This window comes from Mobula hypostoma, chromosome 27 (genome assembly GCF_963921235.1).
Source record: "Mobula hypostoma chromosome 27, sMobHyp1.1, whole genome shotgun sequence".
In the NCBI taxonomy this organism is placed as follows: domain Eukaryota; kingdom Metazoa; phylum Chordata; class Chondrichthyes; order Myliobatiformes; family Myliobatidae; genus Mobula; species Mobula hypostoma.
The window spans coordinates 9475337-9489383 of NC_086123.1; the positions used below are offsets into that span (position 1 = coordinate 9475337).

General features: G+C 39.6%; 1 protein-coding gene across 1 annotated transcript in view; it reads right to left on the reverse strand.

Annotated features, from left to right (window-relative positions):
- Positions 1 to 14047, reverse strand: part of fbxw8 (F-box and WD repeat domain containing 8) — a 142423-nt gene that overhangs the window by 109923 nt on the left and 18453 nt on the right. The window contains exon 4 of the mRNA XM_063034072.1: positions 12385 to 12473. Within this exon, the coding sequence (XP_062890142.1) occupies positions 12385 to 12473 (89 nt within the window). The remainder of the gene's footprint in view (positions 1 to 12384; positions 12474 to 14047) is intronic.

Here is a 14047-nt window from a genome sequence, read left to right on the forward strand (position 1 = left end):
AGAATACTGGATGCTGACCACTTGACAGCAATAGCAGGGCATTCTTAATGTGTAAACAAGGATTATGAACACCAACAGTAGAAATGCTATAGTTAGGTATTTGTACAAGTAAAGAATATCTGCAGTGGTTAATGACCAGAACTCCAAATGACCCCTCATGAATTGTCCTTACTAGATAGAAGCATTAAAGCCAATCATACTCACTAAACTGTTGCTAACTTGAGATCAACATAGGCCAGGGATTAGCACAGGGTACTATTATCCTTATTGAGCACTCGGTTCTTTTGTTCACAGAATGACTTTGCAGAAAAAGACAGTTAACAAATTTTCCCATTACCCTAAGAATTGACACTACGCAGGCACAAGATATCCAAGTGTGCTATAGTGAATGAAGAATGGTATATATTGGTGAGCAATTTAGCAGAGCAGTTTTGAGAAACTAGGATCAAAAAGAGCAGCTAGTCGGCCCCGACTTGGAGCTTTTATCTGATGTTACAGAACAGCAACTAGAATAACATTGTGCCAGGAAATTAAGACTATTTTTTAAAAATTATGTTTCGTTTCCAATCTCCCTTAGACCATCTCGTCTGGAAGGTCCAGAAACAAACTGCTGTTGTCATCTTTTGGAGTGCCCTTAAACCAGTTTAAAGCACTGAAAACTTCCCTGTTTAAGAGAGTTCATCCCACATTATCTTGAAAACAAGAAACACAAACAAGATGCTGGAGATCTCAACAGATCAGGCAACATCTTTGGAGACAAACAGAGAGTTGACATTTTGGGCCAAGACCCTTCATCAGGACATGAAATGTCAACTCTTTACTCCTCTCCGTAGAGACTGCCTGACCTGCTGAGTTGCTCCAGCATTTTGTGTGTGTTACTCTGGATTTCCAGCATCTGCAGAGTTTTCTTCTTAAAATTTATGAATTTAGTCATTGTAGCTGCCAGCATAACATTGCTGCAAACCCAGTTTAAAGACCTAGAAAATAGTAAGGGATTGCAGAGACAACATACATATAAACATTTGTTTTTCTTCTTCTAGACTTTTATACCTTATGATATTGCCCAGAGGTGGAAAATTAGCCCCACTCTGTAAACCATAAAAAACTATTTTTATATTACGATCCTTGAACAGTTCTGTTTTCAAAATTCAAACATTAATTGATCTGAGGACTTTGTACAACAGAAGCTTCAGATGTGGCTGGCATGGTAGAAATTAACAAGTTTAAATGGTATTACTTACTTCACAGGGACAGCCATTTGATCTAAATTTTACATTTTTCTCTGCGGGTAACTTTGTGTGTCATTGTCTATAGAGATTTAAATCTAATAAAACAATGTGATCCACTTTCATTCAATGAAATTAACTCACTAAATTTTCACTATTGTTCATCTGAAAGATTAAAATTTACTGTTCCAAGTCTCAGTAATCCTTGTTAACTGGCTTGTGGGCTTGTCAAAGGTAGTAGATGTCTGTGTTGGGAATGGATCAATATTCAGTTACAACTCCATTATTGGCATCAAGAACTCTCAATACAGGTAACAAGGTTAAAGGTGTCTCTACTTCACTCTAACAATGTATGTTAATTAATGTTGGTAAAGCAACCATTTGGTATTATGGCATAAATCTTCTCCATCTTTAATTCTCCTTTTGTCCCAAAGGAACCTGTTAATTATGCAAAATTCCAGTTAGCTCCAGACCTTGAACAAAAGTTTATTGTAAGTGACAGAGGTTAATGAACTTTGTGTCAACTATAAGATAGATAAGACCACCATGTTTATAATTTGTGAAATACCCAAGGCGTGAAAAGACAGTGTACCACTTTACCATAAATCTCACTGATAGCACTCCTACATAAGTTACACAGATGAAAAATGTTTAGTTATGAACCCTGCTCTCTGCCAAGTTCAGCAATTAAAGGTCGGATAACAGAAGGGTTGCTAGTGCTATTAAATTTTCTGGCTTCAACTCTATATAGCAACCCGTAGTAAAAATGCTGAAGTATGGATGATGGATATGGATATGAACATGCTATACCAATCCAAACCATCAAATACAAGAAAAATGGCTTTTGGAACAGAATATTGGAAGTTGCACATTTTTGTAGATTTCTGATCATTTTTATGACAAAAGTGTGTAATCCTATTAATTCCAAACTTGCTTATTGAGTTTGATCACTTCCAATTTCCTAAGTCAATCAATATCATTTGTATCATGAATACTGTAGCACCCTGGCAATCTTCTCCCATCAACTAGCAAAATTTACCTGGTTTTGCCAATAAAGATGAGAATAATAATTCAGGGCATGGAATTTCTCCCATTTTAGTAATGAGTAGAAGCAATTTATTCTCCAACTGCAGGTAAAAACGTCTTCTCAATGCTTTACCCCAAGTTCAGAAAAGTATACCACTAAAGGACTAAGGCTTTCACTCATCCAGATTTCATATCCTTTTTCAGCCACTCTGCAACCTGCTGGAATCTAGATGCAGATTACCCTATTCAATTCATATAACACCCTTACAGCACGTGGCTTCTCTTTCGATAGCCTAGTCTAGATTTTAAGGACCAAACACAACAGACAAGAAAATTATTCCCCAGCATAGTTGTTGCCCAACTTGCTGAGTTCCTCCAGCATTTTCTTAAGCATTGCTCAAGATTTCCATCATTTTCAGAATCTCGTGTTTCAGATGAGAAAATTTGTGATGATAGGAAATAAGGCAAATTAACTGGGGAAAAATGGGCAACGCAAACTGTAGATTATGGATTGTAAAAAAAAAATCTGGTCTTTTCTGGGAACAAAAGAGATGAGAATGAAATTTATAGGGTAATTATTTACAATTGTACTAATTTTCACAAAAATAATTAAGACCAAAAATTATTCATGTTATTGTTTATAGATAGGAACTAGACATTAATGATAATAAAACTTGTTGCCATGCCCTTGAGAAAAGTGGAGCTGAGCTGCCTTCCCGGATATACATCTGTATATCTGATCAGATAAGGAACTTTATAATTTTGACTCAGCAATAATGATGACTTACTGTACATTCCCAAACCAAAAGTCGATGAACCAGCAGGTACGTCATCTGCTGAAGGTTATCTGTGGTATTCAAGTCTGGCGACCCAGGCCTGTACCAGAAAACCAGGTATGATTTGCGAAGGGCTATTTCAAGGGCAAAGAGACAATTTCGAATGAGGTTGTAGGCAACATCGGATGCACGGCAACTCTGGCAGGGTTTGCAGGATATTACTTCCTATAAAGCGAAACCCAATAGCATGAATGGCAGCGATGCTTCACTACCAGATGAACTCAATGCCTTCTATACCCGCTTTGAAAGGGAGAACACAACTACAGCTGTCCCTGCTGCACCTGATGACCCTGTGATCTCTGTCTCAGAGGCTGATGTTAGGTTGTCTTTGAAGAGAGTGCACCCTCGCAAGGCGGAAGGTCCCGATGGAGTACCTCGTAAGGCTCTGAAAACCTGTGCCAACCAACTAGTAGGAGTATTCAAGGACATTTTCAACTTCTCACTGCTACAGGCAGAAGTTCCCAATTGCTTCAAAATGGCAACAATTATACCAGTGCCTATGAAGAATAATGTGAGCTGCCTAAATGACTATTGCCTGGTAGCACTCACATCGACAGTGATGAAATGCTTTGAGAGGTTGATCAGGACTAGACTGAACACCTGTCTCAGCAAGGACCTGGACCCATGGCATTTTGCCTATTTCCACAATAGTTCAACAGCAGACGCAATCTCAATGGCTCTCCAAATGGCTTTAGACCATCTGGACAACACAAACACCCTTGTCAGGATGCTGTTCATCCAATGTAGCTCAGCATTTAATATCATTGTTCCCACAATCCTGATTGAGAAGTTGCAGAACCTGGGGCACTGTACCTCGCTTTGCAATTGGATCCTCGACTTCCTAACTGGAAGACCACAATCTGTGCGGATTGGTTATAACATATCCTCCTCGCTGATGATCAACACTGGTGCACCTCAGGGGTGTGTGCTTAACCCACTGCTCTACTCTCTATATACACGACTGTGTGGCTACGCACATCTCAAATACCACCTGTAAATTTGCTGGCAATACAACCATTGTTGGTAGAATCTCAGGTGGTGACGAGAGGGCATACAGGAGTGAGATTTGCCAACTAGTGGAGTGGTGCCGCAGCAACAACCTGGCACTCAACTCAGTAAGATGAAAGAGCTCATTGTGGGCTTCAGGAAGGATAAGATGAAGGAACACATACCAATCCTCATAAGAGGGATCAGAAGTGGACAGAGTGAGCAGCTTCAAGTTCCTGCGTGTCAAGATCTCCGAGGATCTAAGCTGGTCCCAACATATCAATGTAGTTATAAAGAAAGCAAGACAGTAGCAAAACTTAATTTGGAGTTTGAAGAGATTTGGCATGTCAACAAATACACTCAAAAACTTCTATAGATGTACTGTGGAGGGCTTTCTGAGAGGTCGCATCACTGTCTGGTATGGGGGAGGGGAGCTACTGCACAGGATCGAAAGAAGTTGCAGAGGGTTGTAAATTTAGTCGGCTCCATCTTGGGTACTAGCTTGCAAAGTACCCAGGACATCTTTAGGGAGCGGTATCTCAGAAAGGCAGTGTCCATTATTAAGGACCTCCAGCACCCGGGGATGCGCTTTTCTCACTGTTACCATCAGGTAGGAGGTACAGAAGACTGAAGACACACACTCAGCAATTCAGGAATGGCTTCTTTCCCTCTGTCATTCGATTCCTAAATGGTCATTGAACCTTTGGACACTACCTCACTTTTTAAAAAATATACAGTATTTCTGATTTTTGCCCCTTTTAATCGATTCAATATTTGTATACTGTAATTGATTTATTTATTATTTTATTTATTTTTCTTTTGTTTCTCTCTTCTGTATTACATAATGCATTGAACTGCTAAGTTAACAAATTTCACGTCACATGCCAGTGATATGAAACCTGACTCTGATCAACAACATACTTCCAAGTCCGGATGGTATGTGAATTGATAGGAAATTTGAAGCTGGTAGCACTTAAATGCCCACATCACCGGTAGAAGTCATAGGTTTGGGAGGACCAAAGATAAAAAATACAGATACAGTGCATCGATAGAGATGACACACTGCTGCCAAGTTATATCAATGGTGGAACAGTGAACAGGGAGCTATTCAACCAGCCTGTTTCCCCCTGCCCCCCCCCCCAAATAATGTTGAGCTTCACTTCAAGTTTTCTTTTAAGGGAGCATTCCATCATACTCTGGACTTCTTTCTCCTTGATAGCGAAATATATTCTCTATAAGACCATAAGATATAGGAGCAGAATTAGGCTTTTTGGCCCACTGGGCCTGGTCTGCCATTTCTTCGTAGAAGATCCAGTTTTCCTCTCAGCCCCAGCCCTGCCTTCCCCCCCATATCCATACATGCCCTGACCAATCAAGAATCTATCAACCTTTGCCTTAAATATACATAAAGACTTGGCCTCCACAGCTGCCTGTGGCAAAGAATTCCGCAGATTCACCAATCTCTGGTTAAAGAAATTCCTCCTCATCTCCATTCTAAAAGGACACCACTCTATTCTGAGGCCAGGACCTCTAGTCTTACTCTCCTACCATAGAAAACACCCTCTCCACATCCACTCCATCAAGGCCTTTCATCATTTGATAGTTTTCAATAGGTTTCTCATTCTTCTGAATACAGGCCTGGAGACATCAAACGCTCATCATATGACAATCCATTTAATCCTGGAATCATTTTCGTGAACATTCTTTGAACCCTCTCCAGTTTCAGCACATCCTTTCTTAGATAAGGGGCCCAAACCTGCTCACAATGCTCCAAGTGAGGCTTCACCAGTGCTCTAGAGAGTCTCAACATTGCATCCTTGCTTTTATATTCCAGTCCTCTTGAAATGAATGCTAACATTGCATTTCTCTTCTTCACCACAGACTCAACCTGCAAATTAACCTTTAGGGAAATCTGCACAAGGACTGCCAAGTCCCTTTGTGCCTTAGGTTTTCGTATTTTCTTGCCATTTAGAAAATAGTCAACCTTTTCATATCTACCAAAGTGCATGACCATACACATCCTGAAACTGTATTCCACCTGCCATTTCTTTGCCCATTCTCCTAATCTGTCTGTCCTTCTGTAGCCTCTGTACTTCCTCCAAACTACCTCCACCTATCTTCATATCATTTGCAAACTTTGCAATAAAATCATCAGTTCCATCACCCAAATCATTGACATATAATGTAAAAAGAATTGGTCCCAGTATAGACCCCTGTGGAACACCACTAGTCACCGTCAACCAGTCAGAAAAAACATCCCTTATTCCCACTCTTTGCTTCCTGCCAGTCAGCCACTGATTTATCCATGCTAGAATCTCTCCTGTAATACCACGGGCTCATAGCTTGTTAAGCAGCCTCATGTGTGGCACCTTGTCAAAGGCCTTCTGAAAATCCAAGTACAGAATTTCAACCGATTCTCCTTTGTTATTTCTTCAAAGAATTCCAACAGATTTGTCAGGCAAGATTTTCTCTTGAGGAAATCATACTGACTACAGTCTATTTTTGTCATGTGTCTCCAAGTATCTTGAACCACATCCTTAACAATCGACTCCAACATTTTCCCAACCACTGAGATCAGTCTAACTGGCCAATAATTTTAAAAGGCCTGAAAAGATTAGATATGGTAAAGTTATTTCCCAGGGTAGGGGATTCTAGGACAAGAGGGCACGACTTCAGGATTGAAGGACGTCCATTTAGAACAGAGATGTGAAGAAATAACTTTAGTCAGAGGGTGGTAAATCTGTGGAATTTGTCACCACAAGCAGCTGTGGAAGCTAAGTCACTGGGTGCATTTAAGGTAGAGATAGATAGGTTCTTGATTAGCCAGGGCATCAAAGGGTATGGGGAGAAGGCAGGGGAGTGGGGATGACTGGAAGATCAACCCATGATTGAATAGTGGAGCAGACTCAATGGGCCGAATGGCCTACTTCTGCTCCTATATTTTATAGTCTTATAATTTCCTTTCTTCTACCCTCTCCCTTCTTGAAGAGTGGAGTGACATTTGCTATCTTCCACTCTTCCGGAACCATTCCAGAATCCAGTGGTTCTTGAAGGATCATTACTAATGCCTCCACAATCACCTGGAAATTCACAATGAAAGAAATACAGAACAAAAACAGGCCTTTTAGCCCAACTTGTCCTTGTCATACAAGGTCCCTTTCTGAGCTAATCCCACTTGCTTGCTTTTAGCCCGAATGCTCTTTGAATTTGTCTGGTAGTTGCAAACAGGACACACCTGTTGAAATTTCCATACTGACAAATAAATGGCTGCACAATATAATGTTATTGTTGTATATAGTGGTAACAGTATCGCTATAGCACCATCACTATTGTAGTAATACAGTAGTTATTATTACTATTACCCTTAGCAATAGGCACAAACCACCAATAGCTCTGCAGTCAGAATATAATCATTTGTTTCCTAACATGTAGTGGAATGAATTAATGCCTGTCTTCGAAAGCTGGTAGGGCCTTCATAAGATGCCAAAAAAATGGACCTTCCAGTGAATGCTTTAAATTTCAGACAGTTGCAAATTTTTCACTTTTCTTTTCCACTAGAATCCATGATCATTGGGAATGGGCATATTGTGAAGGTTCCTCTTGTTAATTCTTTGATTCATTACTAGACGTGGAAGGACTTCAGTACTTTGCCCTGATTTACTGTTTTTAAAGATCACTTAACTCTGTCTGTGGCCTACAGCTCTTGGAATTTAGCAGTCCAGTACTTTAGCTTCAGCAAGCTGGCACCTCATTATTAGTTACCTGTGGTCAATGCCTTTGGCATATTCTTCAAATTAACTCCCAACCTCAGAGGTAATAATATAGTGACAAATGTGCCTAGTGATGGTGGACTATAATTCTGGTGCTGTTGGTATTACATCATGGATATCCAGTTTTAAGCTGTGAGTCACCTCTTCCGATGTAGATGATTGTGAGACGGGCTTTGCAATATCTGAGAACTGAGAAATCTCAGAAAGTTGGCACTCCAGGAGCAGCAGCAAATTTGGTGGATCTTGGCAGAAGATCTAACATATTATGACTTTTATTTTTAAAAAATGTCCTGTTACCACATACTAAATAATAAATTCTAACTTTTACACTGCAGCTAATGACAAGCTGAATATTTTATTGTTCTATGCTTTCTTCCTTCTCTTTCCCCTGTTGCAGTGCTTCTGTTATTAAATAAAGTAACAATTTCTTAGAGAACTTACATTTAATGCTTAGCCAATAAACACAAGGGGTTTATGTTGCTCATTTATTCCAACCCTACTGAAAGACAACAAGACTATTAAATTGTCCTCTTGTCTTTTTACCTTAAATGTTAAATTATGGTTTGTACTCCACAGTGAACCAAAACAATCCATTGATTCTTTGAGTGGAAGCACAATAGACAGGGTTTACCAGTCTTTCTTAATCCTCTGGCTCCCATCCAGTGCCACGTTTTAAATGTTTTGAGAATGGGACATTCAAACTTTAACATACAACCAAAAAACCAAGTTGAACAACTTTCCAGCACTAGCACATCTATAGGATAAAAGCATTGCAAAGGTTTTCACAAGTTTCATGCAGAAATTAGAGAAGGTTAAATTTATGTATCAAATCATTTTCAGAATGACCCAGAATTCCAACAAACAAATTCAGTGCTTTTGGAGCCTCATGATGAGTGTAAGGTTGTAAATTGAAGAAATTGTATACTTTGTAGAAACATTCTATAACTATCTTCTAATAAAACTTACAATATACTGTAATTCACAATTATAATAAAAATCAATGCTCTTTTCCCCACACAAAATCAAATTAATTGTACATAAGGATTAACAAAATTCAACAAGAATGAGAACAGATTACTGATCTAACAGATGTCCTCAAAGCTTTATTAGTAGCACAGTGCTGTCACTTCCAGCTTAACAAACAATTGGGTGCATAAATAAAATATGAAGGGTCATCCAAGCTCAGCTTTAACATTGTAACACAATACTTCTATTGTGGTCATGAACTTCAAACAGGGTAACCACATCACCACAAAGCTCAACTGTCAAATATTTATATCTGCATAACGTTGCAACTGAAAGGTAAATATTACAAAATAAGTGAGAAATTTATCATATGATCAGTTAATGTGATGCAACATATCTGGGTTCACAAAGGAACTCACCGGCAGAGTGGGCTCCCTCACCTCTGCCCCTCTGACCCTCAAGACAGGAGCTCCTCAGGGCTGTGTACTAAGCCCCCTTCTTTACTCTCTGTACACCCATGACTGTGTCACCACCCACAGCTCCAATCCGCTGATTAAATTTGTTGATGACACTATACTGATTGGCCTATCTCAAATAATAATAAGGCAGCCTACAGAGAGGAAGTCATCACCCTGACACAGTGGTGTCAAGAAAACAACCTCGCTCTCAACGTCACAAAAACAAAGGAGCTGATTGTGGACTACAGAGGAACAGAGACAGGCTAACCCCTATAGACATCAATGGATCTGGGGTTGAGAGGGTGAACAGCTTTAAGTTCCTTGGCATAAACATCACCAAGGATCTCATGTAGTCTGTACATACCGGCTGTGTGGTGAAAAAGGCACAACAGCACCTCTTTCACCTCAGACGGTTGAAGAAACTTGGTATGGCACCCAAGTTCTAAGAACTTTCTATAGGGGCACAATTGAGAGCATCTTGACTGGCTGCATCACTGCCTGGTATGGGAACTATACCTCCCTCAATCGCAGGTCTCTGCAGAGAGTGGTGCAGACAGCCCAGCACATCTGTAGATGTGAACTTCTTACTATTCAGGACATTTACAAAGAAAGGTGTGTGAAAAGGGCCCAAAGCATCACTGCAGACCTGAATCACCCCACCCCACCTGCCTTTGATGGCGAGTACTGTACACCCCGGTATGTTAACTTTCTATGATTTATTATGTTGAATATTACCTTAAATTGATGAAATATAATACGAATGTTGCCTTGTGGTACTGCTTTTGTGTCGTATTGGTATGAAAATGTGAATAAATTACAGATAAAACATATTTAGGAAGCCCTCTGGAACGCATCCCTATTTTCTCTATTTAAATAATTACTCACATAATGCGTTTTCCATACTATGCATCGACTGCGAGGAATGTATCACTCGCATATAACAGGGATAGGGTGGTACTGTTATCCAAAGTAAAATTGAAGTCACTATGCACATTACACAATGACAAAATACTTATTCCCGTCAATTAAGGATAATTGAAAGGTTTTAAATTTTTCTTACATTGAGAGAGAATTTACAAGCATATTAAATATCTGCTATATAAAATAAATTGTAAAGAAAATCCAATTAAATTATATACGAGGGGTGATTGATAAGTTTGTGGCCTAAGGTAGGAGGAGTCGATTTTAGAAAACCTAGCACATTTATTTCTCAACATAGTCCCCTCTTACATGTACACACTTAGTCCAGCGGTTGTGGAGCATACGGATCCTTTCTTTGTAGAAGTGGTCCACAGCAGGGGTGATTAATAAGTTCGTGGCCTAAGCTAGAAGGAGATGAGTTATTAACTTCAAACTTTCTGCATTATCACTCAAAGAGTTGAACTGCACATGCCTGTAACGAGAGTGTCTTGGACCTCCTAGGCATCCACAGCAGGAGTGATTGATAAGTTCATGGCCTAAGGTAGAAGGCGATGAGTTATACAGCTCTTGTTACATGCACAGGCAGTTCAACTCTTTGAGTGAAAATGCAGAAAGTTTGAAGTTTCTCCTCTTCCGCTTCAACCTTAGGCCACGAACTTATCAATCACCCCTGCTGTGGACCACTTGCTGGAGGTCCAAGACGCCGGCTTCTACAAAGAAGGGATCCATATGCTCCATGACCGCTGGACTAAGTGTGTAAATGTAGGAAAAATAAATGTGCTAGGTTTTCCAAAATTGTCTCCTCCTACCTCAGGCCACGAACTTATCAATATCACCCCTCGTACATTAACAGCCTGCAATGAGCAGAGTTAAGCAAGCCACAATCAGTCATATTAAAGCTCTGCAGTTTTGATATATTTAGTATGAATGAAATTGGTAAGGGGAGGAGGAGGATACGAGGATATCCCAATTATCAATGATTTGTTATTGGCTCAGCACGAGTGCCAATAACAAAGCTGAATTTACTCATATGTGATATCAAGAAACAGCTGAAGCACTGGATACAACTAAGACAATGGAATCATTCACCCTCCTGGTTATAGCACTGGAGTCTCGTGTTCCAGAACAATATGTACCATTAGCAAATGGATGGTGTCGTCAGCATAGTGTCCTTTCACCAAGATGGTGCCAGCCACCAACAGGAATAACATGATGTCCTGCAGACAGTTCACAAAACTACTACTTGTTCTCCCTTTTTTAAATATACTTCTACTACTAATCTGTGCATGATTGGAGCCTGTAATTTACATGTTGACAATGTATTTTTTGGGCTGACTGAGTAATCTGGCACTAAGGAATACATAGTTGACAGCAATGCTGGGAGCAAAATGTGAGGCCTAAAGGCAGAGCACGGACACATAATCAGCTCCATTCTCAACCAACTCACCAACTGAAGTGTTCAGCAGGATTGAAAGATTGAAATCAACAAAGAGAAGAGCAGAAGGCAAGCGGGTGTTCAGAGCCGTCTGTTTGCATTTGACGGGTCTCCCTCTTGCTCACTGCGACCAGAGGAAGGGGCAGGGTTTTGGGCAAGGTTTGATCAGCACAGTTTGTGAAGTGGACTCAATTTTAGAGGGCTCTGCAGTTCATGTTATTCATGTTTCTGGTTTCTCCTTTTTTACTGCTATTTTGTGTGAATTTGATCAGGGCAGAATGGCTCAACAGCCTGCAGTCAACGGACAACACACTAAATTGAACTGAACTGAACTAAACTGAACATTCCTAGACTGTTTAAAGGACTCTGCTGTTTGATGTGCAATATTTTGTGTGTTATTCGTTTGTTTTCTGCCGTCTGAGTGATTTATTCTTTTTTTGAGCGATGGGTGTTTGTTGTTTACTTTGAATGGGTTCCATGTTGTTTCTGCATTACGTAGCTGTCTGCAGGAAGACAAATCTGTGTTACGCGGCTGTCTGCAGGGTTGTATACTGCATACATACTTTGATAATAAATGTACTTTGAAATTTTAACATATGCATACAAAATCAGAAACATGTTAACCTCAGATTTATTTGGCCCCTAACCCTCAATGAGATTGTTGCCATCTAGCTACTCCTGGAGTTATGTTATTATTCTTATCTCTGTGGCAATGTCATTGTAAAGTTGAAAAATTCAATTACTTTGACATTTTCTTACCCAGAAACTACCAATCCATTGCATGAATGTGCATCACATAATATTCCTCCGACATCATACTGTAACTGGCTTGCAGCTCCAATACGATTCTGTAGGAAATAAGAGAGTCTTAAGAACATCAAAAGCAGCATTCAAGCTTAATCATATTTAATTATCATTTTTACAACAAATCTTGGACATATGTTCACTAAACTAATCATCACAAGACTGGATTTGTGTGTGCAACTGTAACCCACACTAAGTTAATGGGAACTTCTATAAAGATGCAGTTTGATCACTTCAAACTTACCAGCCAAAGTAAAGAAGATCTACTGCTTTGTCAATATTGACAATATTTATATATGGATACAAAACTGAAACTTAAGAGTTTAACAAGGGAAAGTAGCTGGAACACTTGAAATTTAAACATTTGAGACACAAGACAGAATCATGCTATAGAAATTATTTAATAGGTTTAGGTTTTTGATGAAAGTTGTTAAATTGGTTTCAAGAGACAAGAGAGGTAACTAAGCTTTAAAACAATTAGCATATAGGGACACAGGCAGAAAGATCTGTCTCCATTAGTAACATATAGAACATATAACATTTACAGGCTGTCCCCAGGGTACTATAGGGTCCTGTTTCTTTGAGCTGTTTTTAATCCAATTTCCATAGTGGAAATGCAGCCAAGAACAAGTTTGTTGGTGACAGAAGATGCCTGCAGCTTTACAGCAGCTAGCAATCCACTAACTTATATTTTGGATCTCACAAATACTCATTCACACATATGGGCTGTACCTAAATTGGGTGTTCATAACCTGTGGATAACCTGTACATTAATCATAACATAATCATAGCCAAAGTGTTGTCATCATTGACATAATAGAGGAAATACCTCAATTGAAATGCAGTTAGGGATTATTCAGGAGTTATTGAATTATGTGAATATAGCAGATAATAATTCTTCAGGAAATAAAACCTGAACACAGTTAAACTTCAACACATACTTGAAGGCTAGGGAAACCAATCTTCGGTGTGGGACATTTGGATTTATTTATTTAGCATTGAGACAGAGCACGGAGCTGAGCCGCCCAGCAACACCACTATTTAATTCAGTGGACTGTGGGAGGAGACTGGGAAAAAAACCACACGGTCACAGGAAAAACATACTAACACCTCATAGTCGGCTGTGGGAATTGAACCTGGGTCGCCTGTACTGTAAAGCGTTGTACTAACCACTATGCTACCGTGCCGCCCGTTGACACTACATAGGCAAAGACAATGATCATAAACAGGTGAAATTCAGCAGATGCTAGAAATCCAGAGCAACACACACAAGGTGCTAGAGGAACTCAGGTCAGACAGCATCATGGAAATGAATTTATGCCCCTTTGCTTTTTATATCCCAACTTAAGAAAAGAATTCTGTACATCTGCCTATTTAAGCCTCTTTTAATTTTGCATACTTTTCTCAGCTCAACTCTCAGTCTCCTTTGCTCCAGAGAAAAAAAAAGCCAGCTTTTCCAACCTCTCCATATAATTTCAGTCCTCCAATCTAGGCAACAATTACACATGTCCACAAGATCATGGCGCTGGTCACTTACGTATCAGCTGGGCAATTTAGAATGAAAATAAACTATTATGTAACCCATGGAAAATATTTCAAGCCTTTGGTGCAACCTGTC